Source organism: Diadema antillarum, unplaced genomic scaffold (genome assembly GCF_040938485.1).
Source record: "Diadema antillarum isolate AM-2024a unplaced genomic scaffold, OU_Dant_1.0 seq00000889_RagTag, whole genome shotgun sequence".
Lineage (NCBI taxonomy): Eukaryota > Metazoa > Echinodermata > Echinoidea > Diadematoida > Diadematidae > Diadema > Diadema antillarum.
The window spans coordinates 1049722-1068108 of NW_027271753.1; the positions used below are offsets into that span (position 1 = coordinate 1049722).

The following is an 18387-nucleotide window of genomic DNA, read 5'->3' on the forward strand; positions in this document are numbered from 1 at the left end:
AAGAGAATGGGGATGTAACAAATCAAGATCACGAAACAAAACGTCACGTAGTGCTTTTGTTTCAACGTATTTTGAAAACTAATGAGTGAACTTCCCATGTCTTGCAAGTCAGTTCTTTAGATCATTGCCACAATTGAACATCCATAGGTTGATTTCCCGACGCCCGCTCTGAGGTGGACCTGTGTCCAGATAGACACTTGTCTTTTCTCTTCAGGCCGGTATAAGTAGACTGTCGCTCATCCTTCACAGCTAATCCCTGCCGGAAATTAATCCTGTTTTTTTCCCACACAACATACAAAAATTAATGTTCATGTGCTGCTTGGCAGGCTTTGCCTCACGTATAGATCGCGGTCGCAGGTTTATTCATCCACGACACCTGACGAATGTAGACGTGGACAGACACCTCCCAAACGTTAATCTATTTTACCGCATGAAATATCACCGAAATGTTAGTCAAGCCCCAAATTAGGATGCACACGCCAAACACAGACATGTACACACGAACATGCGCACAAATGTCTCAACAACAAAGTTTCATTTCATTAATTTGTGTCAAAGATAACTCTCCTATATCACTTCCAGTCATATTATCTGTACGTATGTATGGTTTCAGACGGAGGGTGGTATATACCCTGCGGTGCATCTGTCTAAACGCTCATGGTAAAACGAAAAAAAAAAATACATGCACACATTAATGTGCGTTGTTTACACGACGATGGTAAGTGTGCCATTGTGAGAAGTCCTATTTCAGTAAGCTTTAAGAGAGAGAAAAGGGTCAAGGAGCCACACGTAGGTTAAGAAAAAACAGACGGACGCTCGTGCCGTCCAGCGAGCTGACGTGCCGAACCGTGCCATCGACCGTCAGTCTCGGCGTTCCGCCGCCTTCACGCACTCCCAGCATCGACGGAAAAGTCACGATTTAGACTAGGCATACATTGGACCATGGAGAAGACTCAATGAAGTTGTTAACGCTGCAACCTTCCAAGGGGGAGGAATCGATTTCAAATTCACCTTCAGAGTAAGCTGAAATTCAGATTACATTTTGAATTTCAGTACTCATTACCGCGAAAATGAGTAGAGTCAATTTATGATTTTTTTGGCCTCTGACAATGCTTTGTATCAACTTTACTTTCAATAAGGCACTTGTATGGCTTTTCATGGTAGGCCTACATATTAAAGCCAACGCACAATGCACTTTATACACTCACAAATTAAACATTGATACAAACGTATCTTCATGCATATTTTAAACTGATTTTCATTTTGATGCGATCTGAATTGCTTAGATTTATCTGTGTATGGCAGTGCGATACAATTACATCAACGTTCAGCAATTTCATTAACATTGCACAAACAAATTATGACATCACACAGTATGATTATTTTGTACAATTTCAACGATTTTCGTTACATAAAGCTGTACATACTTATGTAACATGATTATATGCGTCATTATAGGGTAAAATCGACTTTTTAAAAATTGAACGCATCAATGTCACAGAACAGATATGATTATGTTAATATCAAACATAATCTGCATATTATATTTTTATGGAACTTTATTTTCTTTGCCCGACGATATGTTTCTGTCCATTTTCAAATATTCCACCCTTTTTGCGGACTCATTTAACAGACAAACAAGCAAACTCACACACAAACAACAAAAGTATCTATCTCCTAAAGTTTAAATATTCGGAATCAATTTAAATCGCCATTCACGGAAAGGATGGAATAATTTAGATTTTCAGTATCCAAGACATAAAAACCAAAGCAGACGACTAGGGGATCTCTTGTGAACCGCCAAAAAACTGGCGATTCGCGCGTGGCGATGCATGCAATATTAATGAGACAAATCAACTTAGATTGGTCTTACACGAGATCCTTCATTAATCCCATCCACTTTAGATTGACAAAGAGATCGGCGGGAGTTTTGTGGCCAAATTCCTCCTTTCAATTATTAGCAGAATCAATTGACCGAGTGGGTTGGGGGATGGTGGTGGGGGGGGGGGGGGGGGGTCTTCCGTGACCGACACTGCTCCTAATTCCGTACGTTTAACTAAAAACTCATATGCATGCAGGACGTGTACGCGCAAAGAAATGTTATTGACTTACTTTGAGTGGACTGAAAGGTTTTTTTATATTAAAAAATGGTAATATTGCATCTTTTCATTCAGTATTTTAAATCAGATTTGTAAATTTAGTGAAATACCCTGTATCAATTAAGAGAACAGTCACTGATTTCAGATTAATTTGATTTAATTTTGATTTGATTTGATTTATATGACTACGAAGAGACTAAGATTGTTAGGAGTTATTATGAAGTCAACATTATTTTGATGGTGAGTGAGTCGATTGCTGTAATGTTCTACAAACATTCCCTTTAAGAGGAGCTGTTATCCCAAATTGCATTTATATATTTTGTGCATTGTTTCGGTGAGTTAAATACCACGCACATACAGCATTTTAGAGTAGGCCCTACTCTACATTTCATAAAATATACACTCGTTAGAATATCTGAATCTCTAGAATATCAAAATCGATATAATTGGGTATCACAAAGCAAATTGAAGAATGGCCTTTCATGTCATTCCCTTTTGATATAGCTGATGTCGGTGTTCCACCTCTGTATAGAGTCCATACGACTCAAGTTTGATATATACATTATGAATAATTTCCCTTTCGATAAAAATCGATAAATACTTTGTGAAAATGGATGATGATGACAGAAAGTCCAGAGAAAATGTGAGTAAATTGGCTAAATTAATTAATTAATTAAATATGATTAATTGTCATATGATGGTTGATTAATTAATTGTCATATGATGGAAAACCCCATAAATTATACACTGTAATTCCAGTAGATCATGACAAGCTTGCAAATGTTTAGGTCATGAATACATTTCTTAATCGTAAGATAGATTTAAAGAGCATAGGAACAGTCAAAAACTCAGTGTGGTCACAGTTGCGGTCGTTGTGGTGATTGCAGATGAGTTAATGTGCATTTGAGCGCACACTGGTCTACTGGTAAGCGTGTGCGTGGTTTTCTTCTCTGCAATTCGTCTGTGATAGGCGAAGAGAAACAGACAGAAGGGAGAGAAAAGGGGGGGGGGGCCATGTCCCTTCATGAGGGTTTTAGGATCATCGACATGATGGTAGAGAGGTGAATGGTTGAATGATTCTAAACTTGGCACCAGCTTGCATGCCTATTGTAGCCCACTAGCATTCAATCCAGAATTAGCTATGAGAAAGAACCACCGGAACGAAAATAAGAAATTAAGCATGCAGAACAGTCCGCCCACACAAAGACAAAAATTTAGACTACAACAGATGTTGTTGAACCACAGTTATTTCTTTCTTCTCCTTTTTTTTTTTTTGGGGGGGGGGGGTATGATGCCAATGTCAATGATCACAGTATATATTCTATCATCCATGTGCATTGGACATGGATTGACCAAGAGGTGTATTGGGCCTATTATGCCATAGGAATAAAAAGTTAATGTATCAATACTTTTCTATTTTAGTGAGAAAGTACAATTTTCTCATTTGCACCCTAATTCATGCCAACGTATTTACTCTTTGTTAATTGGAAGTGTGATCCCCATGCGTTGAAGGTTAATTCACTTCGCAAATTGATTCATTTCTTATACTTTTTTTGACTTAATTCTGACTTGATTTGACTTATTTATTCTCCGTATGGCATTGCTATGCTGTTCCATACTCTAAGCAATACCATCAAGCGTTATAACATATACATGATACGACACAATGTGGTTATTTTGTACAACCTCAACAATTTTCATGACACATACAGTATCTACAATATAATTACATGCGTTATATCAGTTTCCACAGAGAAAGGTTGCCAACAATAAGCTTAAAGCTTAACTGTTGGGTAACCGATGATACAATTTTATAGCATTAATACCAGAAAACAAGGGGTCGAACATATACTCGTGGAACAGAAGATTAAGGAGAGATAGAGAGAGAGAGGGGGGGGGGGGTAGGGTGGTGGTAGCAACCTCCCAATACTACAACTAAGTCCTGCCAGATCAACTCGCCGTATATACGTACATACATACACACATACATACATACATACAGTGTACGTATAGACCTACATATCACATTACAGTAATGTAATGATACAGGACCAGTCATTAGGGCGTTGTAACATCTGCTTGTCATACGATACAATACCACAAACATACAATACATTATCGATACTTAGAGCCCTCTTATAGATCTATAGATACCAGTGAACATATCACATCGATTCACAGAACATCAAACTCAAATTAAGGGGGAGAGAAAATTATAAATGAAGGGAACAGTGTCACGAAGTCATGTTGCACGAGGTCCTATTGAAACCTTTGTTTACAGCTGTAATTGGCATCAGTCCATGACGTCACTTCCTCTGACGTCACTTTTTCTTAATGCGAACAAAAACGACAGCAGGGATTTTCTTCATCAATTGATACGATGAAATCAACTTCATTCAATATGTTCACATTATGTTTTGCAGAGAGATTTATATTAAGGAAATGCGGAGTAAGATAATTCTGCTCACGTAGCAAACGAGAAGTATCAGACCTTCTAAAGATCATGATGAGCTCCTTTCGATATTTCAAGTAAACAGACGACTAAGTTTAACACTGTGTTGTTTCTAACTCTCTTTTGTCATATTTTGCTCATGTTTTACTAATCTGTTCCTTTCAATTTATGGTCGCTTCGCGGAATTGAATTCTTTCTTGAGGGTCAATTTTCTTTTAATCCAATTGTTGTGACATGTTTTTGTTCTCTGTTTGATTGATATGTCTTGCGTTAGAAATATTAGATTCAGCGCCGACCGAAAAAAGGAATCATGAATGCATGAATGCATTCTTGACAAAAGAAAAAAAAGTTCTGTTTGGGTGTAGAGTGCTATAAAGTCGTAAACGTATGAATGACCTCCCGCAGTTTTAGATATATTTGTCGCAGACATCAAAACAACGTTATGATTCAATGAACGCGTAGACAAATACTTACCTAGTAGATGAAAGTGCTTTAGCGTTTCATCAAGGCGTTTTCGGCTACGACAGCCGTCAAGATGCAAAGTCTGTCCTCTGAGAGTACGCGTGCCCCGAGCCGAGCGGCATGTGAAAACTGCGTGCATTGGAAGTCTTCTATTCAATGAGGACTGAAACTGACAGCGTCTTGATCGAAGACTATCAGAACGCGGGTTGAAGATAATGTCCCAAAATGTTTATTCACGGTGGAATTAAAGAGCTTAAAACATCAAAGCAGTTTTGTCACCTAAAATCACATCTAATCACGTAAATTTATCTTTATATTCATTTTGATTTAATATGACGCATGCAAAAGAGTTTTACTGATCTCCCACTGACATTTACGAGATCTTATCTTCTTTTTTTAAAGAATAATACTCCCCCCCCCCCCCCACGGATCCTCCAAAATAAATTATTGTATATCAGAAAAACAGCGTTGTATTTAAGTATACCTGTAGTTAATGACTTCTGACAAGTGAGGGAAATGAAATTGATGGAATTAACTTTATTTTCATTATGTTATAGTTCACAGACTAATATGAGAGGTGTAAGGTGATGTCATCTTCAGTTCATTGCTATGCTGTATATCACGAACGAAGTTTCCATAACTTTTCCAGTACTTGTTCCAATTTTAACGAAATTTCGGCATTGTTTGTTTGATCTTATGATACTGTTATGATTATCATCATTATCATTTAGTCGTATATACAGGGTAGCCACTTCAGTGATCTGAGTACTGTTCTCCCACTGGGAGCTGTTCACATTAGAACCACAAATACAAATACAACAAAATAAAAACAAGAATTTAGGAAGTGCTCATAAATAGTATTCTAAAACATGTCTTAAACGATAACCTCTACAAAACTTATTCTACTAGGTAAATTACCTATGCATGCTTAATTTGCGTTTGAGAAGACCGCTCAAGAAAATGGAAAACTATAATGATAACAGTCACTTTGAATCCAAATCATATTCATTTCAGTCTACTAACCTTAATCTACTTGCATATATTGCAAATTCAGATGCTTGAACCATTATCGGGTTTTTTTTTTTAACTCTGAAGTCAATAAAACATTCACATTTATCCTGGTATACTATAGGTCCACCAGAGCACATAATAAGTCAACACAGTGAAGCACGTTCTGACATTCTCAGGGTTTATATGTGCATAAAATGTCGGCAGATACAAATAATCAAATTAATAAATGAAAGAAAGATATTTTTCAGAGGGGTGAAGGCCGACATGTTTGTTAATTTACAGATCAGCAGTTGCGATCTTAACAAATTTAATTTGTAGAGGGAGACAAAGTGAAGAAACTCGCACCTGAATCAAATTATTATTGAAATCCTTCAAATTATTATCAAGATCCTTCAAAAACAAAAGGTTTTGCTTTTAACTTAAAAATTATCATTATAGATAAATATCAATGTACATGACTGAATATTGAAATGAGGAAGGTAACTATGTGAAATGTCGAGAGAAATATTACAAATTATCATGCAAGGCAATTCCTTTCTATTCCAACTTACAAATAGATCAAACGTAATTCAGAATAAGGAACAATACAATGATTTGGAATACACAGCATACTTGCATCATGTTTACGAGGTAAAGCCGTTAGTTTATGATCATTGTTCATAAACCACTGATTTTAACAACAAAGTATACCATGATAATTCAGTATATTGTAAGAGTATCAGTGAATTTTATGTACTTTTCAAAAACATCAGTATTGAACTTTAATGTAAAAAGATAAAATAAAACTGCTTCCTTTCTTCTTGGAAAGCACAAGTTAAGAAAACATCACGTGACCATTTATTTATAACGATGCTTATAGCTCATGTTTGGTTGTAATAACTCTCCCACTTTGTATGGCCCCTCTTTGCTTATAGTCAATGGGGAAACCATCTACCCGCACGCATGTTTTGGCGCTAGGCCCTATACATGTTGTCACGAACAGGTTATAAATCATGATCATTAACAAAATATACTTGACTAATACTACTATAATCTCAATCAACAAAGAAATCATATGAAAAGTACAAAGAAAACGAATAATAAAGTCAGTTTCCAATGCGAAATCTGTGGAGTGGAAAAAAAAATATCTCCGTGATCGAGGAATAATAATGATTTAAAGGCCTTCAACAGGAGGAGTCATCCGCAAAAGGGAATGATAGTAGAATGATGATTATGATTACTTAAAAGAAAATAAAAGAACAAGTTGAAGTAATAATGATTATCAAGGAAATAATCATGATAACAGGAATAGATGGCAATGAAAGTTTCTTTGTGGCATAAATACTAACATTTTGAAAGGGGAGGAGAAATGAAGAAAAAAAAACTCACAGAGAAGCATTTCGCGAATCATGCGTGATGTACAGGCACGCACGTTTCGCGCACATACACACACACACAGGCACACACACACGCAAATACCGATGCACAAGCAGAGTCAAAGTCAAGTAGGCTACTGCCATCAAGGAGCAATAGCAAATAATTGATTTCAATGCGTAGTACCTAATGCGTTTCCAGCTGTGTTCTACGGCGTAACATGATCTCCTAGTGAATGAAGGGAAGCGACGTGCCTTCCACGGTCTTGCTTCCCGCGAACGAAGGTCGGCGGGCTTTCACCGGCCTCGCCGCGCCGTCCTGTAGAAAGAAGAGCGCGAAATGGCGGCAGCAATTCGACGCACACTTACCAACACGAGAACGCAATTCGCTCTTGTTGCGAGTAGTGCAAGTAGCTTAGCACTCTTCACTTAGAAATGGAGTCACTTCCTGCTCTTAGCGACTGTCATTTAAGTTATGATCACATTTTAACTTCTTCTTTCACTTACTACTCTATTAACGGTGTATGCTTGGAAAAGGAACTAAAGTTTCACAGGAAAACTTCCCTGTTTGCAGCTAATCGGATGCTATCCTTCGTTCGCTGTATGGAAATACTTTTTTTAATAATATTTGTCACCAAAAAAAAAAAAAGTGTAGAAAAAAAGCTGCTGAAAACTGCTTATCCAATAGTGGCGAGCCAATAGAGAAAAAAAAAGAAAAGAAAAGAGAGAGAGAGAGAGAAGATAATTATGTAGGATAAAGTCTTACATGACGTGGAAAAGACGGTGATTTCTTACATTGAAAAATTACTTACACTGCAATGAGCTATCGCTAACCAACCAGCCAATCAATTAGACTTTAGGCCTACTTCCATCCCCTTAAAAGAAAAGATAAACTTTTTTTTTTTTTTTTGGGGGGGGGGGGGGGGGGGGGGGCTTTTTCGGTTAAGCCCGGGAGTGGCAGTCACGTACTCTTGTCTACTAGGATATACATTCTGTTGGGAATTTGATGTCAAGATACTTTTGGCCAATATACTAACTACAACACGTGGACTTTACGAACTGGATTCGATCGGCCCTGCTCCCACCACTCGTGTTGAACCATAGGGATTTTTCAATTTTTTTGTTTTGTTTTGTTTTGTTTCATTTTAGGGATTGTTATACATGCGGTAAAAGTCGCTGTCGCTTTTGCATTACATCAATGTCAGAAGATAGGCTCCTGTTGAAATCTCTATTTCTGTTCCGTTGCATCAGGAGTAGTGGGAGACAGAGCATGTCAGGCGAAATTCCAAAGTAAAGCACTTGGATTGGCTCTCCGCACATTTGGTCTAAAATCTCTACGGAAGGGTGGGTTGATGCGTGATAGCTTGGTATAGGCAGGTGCATGAAGGTTTAAAGTGATTTGAGATATTGTCCACTATCACAAAAAGTGCCATTCCACACCAGGTAGGCCTATTAAGTTGATTTGAAAAGATAGAGTAAAATCAGACAAAAGAGAATATAGACGTTTCATCGGAGTCGGACATGAAGTATGACATTTTCAAGTTTTAAATGATTTCAAAAAATAAAGTGAAGGGCGACGATGTCATTACCAAAACAACTCTCCAAATGTTTTGCTGAGCAAAAAAAAAAAATAAAAAAAAATGAATAAATGAATAAAAATGAATGAATAAAAATAAATGAATAAATAAATATAAAGATAAATAAAATAAAAATGATGATGATGATAACAATTATGTATTTGGTTCGTTAGCGATAGGCCTACAGCCACTCTCCATCTAAAGGTATAATTTTTGCTAGATTATCACAAGACTTCAGTAACTTGAAGCGAAATATACAATTACTTTTAGTGCTTTCATATATAAAAGATAGTGAAGATTTTTGTACAGTATACAATGGAACACTGGTGAGACGGTGAAAAGAATGCCCCCTCTAAATTATAGACATGACTACTGTATGTGGTTATACTCCTATTTCGTGAAAACATAATAGGCCTAATACTAAAAAAAAATACAATGACATTCTTTTTAAGTCTGATTTTGATGAAATCTTAACAATTCTGTTTGCCTGATTTTATTCTTTGTAAAAGGCAACTTGAACACGGAGGAATAACACTCTAAGCAGGTTAATAATTTCCTTCTTCGCAGTACATGTTGTCATCCTTTTGATCCGTAAATGGGTCCCAAATAAAAATGGCAGTCGGAGTGACGACCTATCAATTCCCTTGGAAGTGTAAAGTGACTGCCAAATTACTGCATATCGTCACCTATCTTATGTCAGTGTGAAAATCAAGTTCTCAAGGCTATCAATCATTATGACGAGAGACAACTGAATGACCGATGTTCGTCCATATGTTTTTATTACCCCATCGGATAGCAGAACTGGCAGTCATAGGCACTTATTCCCTTTTATCATTTCCACCACGGTCTAAAATTGGGACATGTCATGTGATCCTCAGATGTCGAGTTGAAAACTCTGTTGTCTGTATGGAGAACAGTAGATCGGTGCATTTCTAGCTGGCAAGGAGAGTGATACACTCAAATTCTGATAGGACTGTTTGCGTGTTTCCATGGTAACCACTGACTATAGAATGCAGCCGATTGCAGTGTTTAGGCAATCCAAACTAGCTAAGCGTTTGTGTCAGTTCACGTTGAAAGTATGATAACATAGGGGATCAAAAAGCTGTTGTAATAACAGTAGACTTTGGTGATTTTCTGGCTAGTGGGCTCTAGTTATAACGAACACGGTTATAACGAAATGCTCGTTATAACGAAGTAAAAAATCAGGTCAAAAGATTATCATCTACATACATATACGTATACTTTACTGTTCGGCTATAACGAAATTTCGATATAACGAAAAAAAATCCACCGGTCCCGAGAACCTCGCTATAACGGGAGTGCACTGTACCAGCATAAACGCTGTAGCGAGGTGGAGCCATTCGTCAGTCATCTCAGCAATCCATAAATTCATAAGACGAGTTTTAAGGAACCTTAGATGATATACAGAAGATATCTTTCATTATCATTTTTGTTGCCAAAACAAACATACATATTGATAATGCCATTATAAAACAAAATGACTTTGAAATAAAGGCCTATACTGACTGGTACGTGTATTCATCGATATTGGTTCCAGAGCGATTTAAAGAGAACAGTGTGGAAGGAAAGGCAATTATTGTGTATGTCTTCTGGTATCATCACTGGTGGGGGTGTGGAAAACACCTGTTAGTGCATGGAGCTGATTCTAGAAGCGAGATGCAAGAAATTAGAAAGCTCTGTTATAGTAGAGTTTTAAAATTATAGACATTCTATAAAACATGGAAGTTGTCGAGTGTGTTAAGCTTCACAGCTAATATAAGGAGCCAATTGTCGGTCTTTTCACCACATATCTAGATAGCTCTTGAGTCATGATTGATATCAGAGTACACAAAAATTGTGAAACTTTATGCATGTAATACGGGTCTAAAGGCCACTGCGATGTAAAAAGCTGTGTAACAGACAAATGAAATGAAGTTTCACCGTGATATTTTTTTTTAATGAAATTGTTCCAACTTTCTACATGATGTAAGCATCTTGCTCAACCATGAAACCCTTATAGACATGTCATTTTGCAGGATTTGTTTCTTCAATCAACATAATAAAAAACAAAGCAAAACAAAATATCAGTGCTGTTAGATCTCCCCTATGCCTTGTTTTTCAACTCTTACGACTATGTACATGAGTATACTGTACAGCAATTCTAGGGGAAATCCCCAACAAATCATATGTTGTGCTGTCATTGTCATATACTTAGTTTTCTTTCTCATTTTTTCCTTCTCTGCATCACTCCGTTCTCCTTCTCTTCTTCTTCTTCCGCTTCATACTCTTTATCTTTTTTTTTAGTTTTCTCTGATTTCTCTCACTTTTCCCCTCATGCATTTCATTCTTCTAAACCGAACTCTCTTGTATCTTTCACACATGGTTCAAATCTGTTACACATAAATAAAACAACGAATCATACAACCTGCTTGTCCTGTGTGAAATGACTGATTTATGTATTGATACATTGTCTATACATAGCGTTTTCAAGTATATTTACAGCAAACATTTCTATAGAATTTGTGTCCTGTAAAAAATATCTAATTTTGAGCCATCTCTGGTTGACCTTATTTTCTATATTACTGTACATATTTTTGTTTTATTTACCCCCCTTCATGTATTATATGCAGTAAATTGAACCAATGACGACTCCACTGCAGACAATTTCTGCGATGACATCCAGCTAATCACTATCTTTAAAATAATTCCCCATGGCAGTCTTAAAATCTGTCTCGTCTACCTTCTGTTCTGTGTGTTCACCTTACGGTGATGACATTGACCGAGATTCCACGCAGATTGTGATTATGTGCACCATGCACCACTACCAGTATGATGTAGAGCCCCAACATGCTTATTTCGTGCATGTGAGCGGACATGGAAGTTATGTTACAGCTAAATAACATGGATGATGAGAATGTAGACTGGGACCCTGTCAAACCATCCGAATTTCTGTGCGTCGGGTCACGGTTAAGGTCACGCGAAGGCATGGTCTGGTGCGTGACGTCACGTTCAAATCTAAACGTATGCGACACATGGATGCATGTGTTCAATGTTGCCCAGCAGACCAACGTAGCGCAATATATTGATAACAATACACATGTGCACATACTACGGTGCTACAACGGTATACGGGCAATCGGGAATATATTCTGCGCTTTGACATCTGACGTTTAGGTTGGCGGGCTCGCAGAGATATACCAAGGAGTTTGCGAGCCCCGATACCATCGGCGATCGTAAGCACTGGCCTCGTTATCCTTTTTGCATCCGACAACAGAATGTCCAACACGCCTTCTTCACCGATTCGAGCCGGCAACCGTAATCAAAACAATTTTTGTTGGACGAGGAAAGGCGAGAGAGAGCCCCGATGACTACGCACTCGCTGTTGAATTTCACCCTACTTCACCCCGTGGCGCCGGCAAGGTACGGCTGCCAAGTCCCGTATCCACATTCTAAAATCTAGCATTCGTGCACGTAATTGTGTCGTCTGCATCTAGCCGACACGTGCAAGCTGTGTAATATCGAATGTGCATGACCATACACCTACCTCCAAACCATCCCATTCATAATTTCCTTTCTCCGTCTCTCTCCCTCCCCCACTCTACTCCTCAACCGAAGACATCTCATTTCGTACGTGATCAAACGTCGCAGTGATTTTAGCAGTGGCTGGAAAGAACGGGCCACAGGTAGACAACGGCGCGGGCGGTCGCCCTGGCTAATCATCCGCATGCGACACGAGATTTCGACACGTACTCGGGTCGCGTCTTCGCGTACTATGTCCCCTGAAAATGTTTTCATACGTGCCTGTAAATACAAACCCCTATTCCCAGGCGGCTGTCTCGTTAGAAGAGGCTCATCATCATAGACCCACTTCATATGCCTTCACAAAAGCACTAAAACACGTCCTTGTCACTAACCTTCCTGTCTTGCGTTTTTCTCATTCACTTTGCAGCATTTCTCAAGCTGATCCCGGGTACGACATCGAGTCGTGGAGTGAGAAGAATGCGAGGTGAGTGAGAAACACCAAAATATTCACCGAAATTTGTGATTCAGTTTTCATTGCCTTCATTTTGTATCGTGTCATAAGACAGTATGCACAGTCCACAGTGTAACAAACTACTCAAAATTGATATTAGCAGCCTCTTCAAATCAGCTGAAATGTGAAAAAGGCAGCCTTGATTTCTGCTACTTGTCAGCGTCTTGAGATGTACTGCTATGAACCCGACGCGCACGTCTCTGGATTTCATTCCTTGTCACCAAACTGTCTCCTTTACCTCTTCAGTACAAATTCGTTGAAGGCCCTAACCCCATTCATGTGAAAATAAGTAAAATAAAGAACTTTGAAATAACTCCAGGTATCATAGCAACAACCAACTCTTTTTCACTACTTCTACTACTTCCATTTTGATTAGAATTGTTGTATAATGATTACAGATCTCATGTGCAAAAGTATGAAATTAAACCAATTATTTGTTTTTCTTATTTTTATGATTTTTGAGTAATATATTTCATATATATGTATATATAATAATTCATATACATCTATATATATAGAGAGAGAGAGAGAGAGAAAGGGAAGAGAGAGGAAAGAAAAATTATGAAATACCTCTGTAAAGTCTATTAATTCTTTCTAGCTTTATCAAAGTATGAGGCTTGCAGATATTTTACAGGCTGACTTTATGTTAATGTTGTCATGAAGTTGTTATATAGTTGCAGTTATACAGAATAATTCTAAAGAAAGGGGCAGATAAGATTGAAATAATGCAAAATCTTCCTCTACCTGTATAGTTACACTTTCCCACCAATCTTCAAAGTAGACTGAACTATTTGAACCAAGGAATGTTTAAATTCATTAATGTTCATCTATCAATGAGTGCATTTTGAGTTTGAGTGTTTTTTTTTTTTGGGGGGGGGGATGGGAGAAGTGAATGGATCTTAGAAGTGCCAAGTGAGTTTTGCAACAGAAATATTGTCAAAACCATTGATGGTTTTCTGACAGATTAAAGCTCCACCATCTTAGTTTGCCACATAAGGCAGGTTTGTCAAGAAGAGCACAATAAGACAGAGCTCTGTTTGACTGCTGTCAATCACATCACTTTTCACAAGCTGCCTCACAAAATGAAACAAATTTTAACCAAATTCTATATTTATCTTTATCAAAGTATAACCCCATCATTAATAAACATACTGATAAGCATTTATCAGAAACTTATATTCTTAAAGATGGTGATTGTTGAAGTATCACTCAACCTGAATACTTTGCCATGTGGTTTATTATTGAGTTTTTAAGTTGTTTTGTATCATTTTGCATGATGTAATATATCTTAGAAAACAGTGGTATCATAGTTGGGTTTTTTTTTTTCTGTGTCATGTGCACTCAACAATCAAACATAGATGTTAACTAGTATCATGGCTGTAAGATATTGAAAGTGATATCATCGGAATATTTCCAAGAAATGTTTGCTGAGATCCTACTGTTTTCAATGTGGATTGAAGTCCTACTGTTTTCAATGTGGATGAAGAAGTATCAATTCTCACACCCTAAGCATTGCAAAAATATAACATTTCGTCAATATTATTTGTGTTATATTTATGTATGTTTTTAGCATTATATTAGGATGTGAATATGTCTATATGTACCACTTGGTAGGTTTGTGACTTCATTTAACAAGTGCTCTCTGAAACAGGTCATTATACTCATGATTTATTTGCCTATTCACTTTACTGTAGCTCATCATTCAGCATTTCTCTGGTTTCTATCCACATTTGATATTTTCCATGGATAAACATAAGATAAATGCACATATTCATAAGATCAAATCATTTTCTTCATTAATTCCGTGCACTATGGATTAATGATACCCTCCATTTCAACAAACTACTATGGTAAACGTAGTTTCAGGCATGCTGCTCCAGAACTCTGGAACAGCATCCCAAGCGATATAAAACATGCAAGTTCCATCAATAAGTTCAAAATGTTTTTAAAAGCTTAAAATGATTGTTAGATGATGATTTATGCAGTATTTTATTGTTTCTGTAAATATCTTGTCCTGTTTATCTTTTTCCCCTTTAAAGTGCATAGAGACCTTGCCAAAGGTATTATGCACTATATAGGAGCAATAATGATAATAATAATCATACTAATGTGAAACTTCATGGTCATAAATTGATGCTAAACCTAATCTAATACTTAACCTATTATAGTGACTACCAAAGGAAATATATCCAGGAAAGTGTCAGATGAGTGTAAATACTGGTATGATGAAAAAGATATAAAATGATATATTAAACATAAAAATACTGTGGTAGCTGTTCTTTTCAATTTTACTGGGGCATTTTTATTTCCAGTCTAATGCAAAGCTACTTTCATAACATGATTTAGTGAGGTAGAGATAACAAGCTATGCATTTCTTCAGAGTTTGTTTTCTTAAGTACCTTGGGTGTCTCTCACATCACTTTCAAATGACTGCTGTGCCATGCTGCATATTTACTGGTTCAGTACTTTTCAGAAATAATGGAATATGGGCAAAGTTATAGGCCTGGTGTTATCAGAAAAAATTGCAGCCTATATGGTATGGTGTATTAGTTTGCCCAGAGTTTTGAAAGTTCCATGATGGTTTGATTTGTCTTCCTTTGATTTGTTAAAAAATTTTCCAATGTATCCAAAAAAGTTGTGAGAATCTCTCAATGTGTCGGATAACAATGTAAGCCAAGCTTATGTATTTCAACAGTCTCTCAATCAAATCAGGTCTGTGGCAAAAATACTATATTATATGCTTGGAGCGACTTGCGTCGAATCCATTGCACACGCCCCTCTGACATCCAAGATGTCTTCTCTTCCGGGGTAAGCGCCGAGAAATTTGTTGATACCAGTAGTCTGATTCAAGTCAGTTTCACGAGGTCACTGTTCTGTGACCTATGTGCTCTCGACAGCATTCTGTGCAACATGACATATTCACAGTGTAGGCTCTACGTCTGTCTGCAGTTTGCAGTGCTGAGACATCTACTGTATTGTACACATGGCATGTTTCCTTTTGTCATATACGTCATAAATATCTACACTGGTCCTTTTTTTTTTAGTTCAATGTGAGACAACCATGTGAATGAAAAGTCGCATACATTATTTGCAGTTGTTTTCTTCAGTGCTTTTGCTCCTTTTTTAGTCTTCCTTTCTGCAGTTTTCATCTCAGCATCTCATTTGCACAGACTTTTATGATTATTCCTCAACAAATCCTTCTATTGGGTGAACATAAAAGTGACACACATAAGGTGAATAGCAAGCAAGATGTAGAAATAATGCTGAATGGTAGCTTGGACAGAACTAGAAACTGATTCTCTGGTTGCAAAATTACATATCTTTGGCATTGTTAAAAGATATTATATATGCTGGAAGAGTTAAATAAGATTTAGACTATGGAATTTTACATGCAGTAATTAAGCACTTTGTATGATAATGTCAAAAGGATGATTTATCAAAGCATAGATACTTTTGCTTATCAAAGAAACAACTAAATCACAAACCTGAATTTTTGTCATTTTCAGTTCATTTCAGATCTGCCGTAGAAAGAAAAAGGGTCTTCATAAAGAAAGAGTCTACGAACCTAACTGCAATGTAAGATATGTAAAAGCTTGCACATACTGACATGCAGAAGAGGAAAAAAATGGGGCTTGATATCAAATTGAAGACATGTATGAAGATGCCTATTCTTTCCTTACTATCCATTTCAGTGAAGGTATAGTTCATTTGAGAAGAAGATTTGTTTGTTTGTTTGTTTGTTTGTTCATTTTCCATCTGAGAGATAGCTGGATAGCCCATATTCAGCTACGTTAAGCTGGTCTTCCATGGGGTCCAGTTGGATGTGAGGTGGGACCACTTTACCGGGTTAAACCCCTGCTCTTTGCGATGAATGAATGAAGCGGGATCTTTTACGCGCATGAGTTATACTCTCTCATACACACGGGACCTCCATTTTATGTCCTATACGAGGGACACTTTACATGCAGGTGTGTTACAATAACTTACTACAGAAGAGACTGTAATGTACTTCCATTTTCATATCTTTGATCTTTCCCCAGGGCTAAAAAACTCAGCATGGTAACTATCATCATTAGTTAATGGCAATGGTTGTCATAATTTGATGATGTTTGCTTTAGATTCTAGAGTCTCAGAAAAGGGGAAAGAATGTGCCTTAAAAACAATGTTGTGAGCATGGTGGAGCATTGTTTCCCAGTAATTCCAGCAGACCAGGTATTTTAGGTACATGACTCAGGGAATGAGTATGGGAGGAAGCAGATTGGGTATTCCATGACCTAATTCTTCAAGTTTCCTGTTGGCACACAAGTCAATGTAAAGTAGAGGGGTTGCAGGATACCCAAGCAACAACACACTGTGTTATGTGCTATGGGCTTAACAGCTTTCTTACTTATGCAACGAGTATCAACATTCTTCATCAGTATGGAGCAGCACATGTCTGCATTTCAGTCACAAAGTCACCACTACAGGGTAGGAAAAGCTAATGTGAACATCAGTATACTTATCTCATAAAATCATCGATGATAAAGATTTGTGGTATAAGATATCAAAACAGTTCTTTCCCTGGCTCAGCTTGAATTCTACACCCCCCCCCCAAAAAAAAAAAAACAACAAACAAACAAACAAACAAACAAACAAACAAACAAACAAACAAACACACAGTAAGAATCATATATAGGAGACACAAAATGTCAATTTCTTTCAGTTTTTAATCAGTTCAAGATTTATTATGCATGATATAGTGGATATCCTTAATTTCAAAATATGTAAATGATCCTGTTATGAAAATGTTCAAATGAATCATATTTCATGTGTATGAACTCAGTTGTAAGTATCTAATTTCTGAGAGTCAAGTATCTAATTTTGAAAAATCAACTGGATTTGTGAATACCTATAATACATATCCCTCATGAGAGAGGCACATTCCATACTTCTTGAAAAATTTGTTGTGATGTGGTATGATCATTGACATTCAAAACAGCAACCACAAGGTTAGCTGTTAAAAGTAATCCAGCATGCACACATCAGAAGGGGTGTGTTTTTATTTATTCAACATGTAACATGTACAAATGAGAAAAGGTTTGATGTAGTTCTTTGTCTAAGATTCTATAAGATTAATTAAAAAAGTTAATTGAGCGAGGAGTTTATGTCTGAGCACCCATTCCGGAATAGAAATCCTTTGATAGCTAAATGTGTGTAGGAGGCAGTGATATAGTGATAATTCAGCCTAGATAAACACAGATAAGGCTTGAAAAGCCTATAAATAATTATATACAAAACCCAATGCAGCAGAAAGGAAATGATGAAAGAGATCTGTTTTGATATCAGGGTATGATACCACAAAATAAAAAGAGGTGCTATCCAGTGATGTATTACAATCTATGTTGTCATTGAAGTAAGTTTT

General features: G+C 37.0%; 1 protein-coding gene across 2 annotated transcripts in view; it reads left to right on the forward strand.

Annotated features, from left to right (window-relative positions):
• LOC139740857 (uncharacterized) overlaps nt 1-18387 on the forward strand; it is a 130077-nt gene that overhangs the window by 23966 nt on the left and 87724 nt on the right. Inside the window, exons 1-2 of one of the 2 annotated variants that reach the window (XM_071651438.1) lie at nt 12077-12373; nt 12903-12959. In XM_071651438.1, the coding sequence (XP_071507539.1) occupies nt 12318-12373; nt 12903-12959 (113 nt within the window). In that variant the 5' untranslated portion in view covers nt 12077-12317. Of the gene's footprint in view, nt 1-12076; nt 12374-12902; nt 12960-18387 lie in introns of those variants that run through there. The other variant, XM_071651437.1, reaches the window with a different exon arrangement.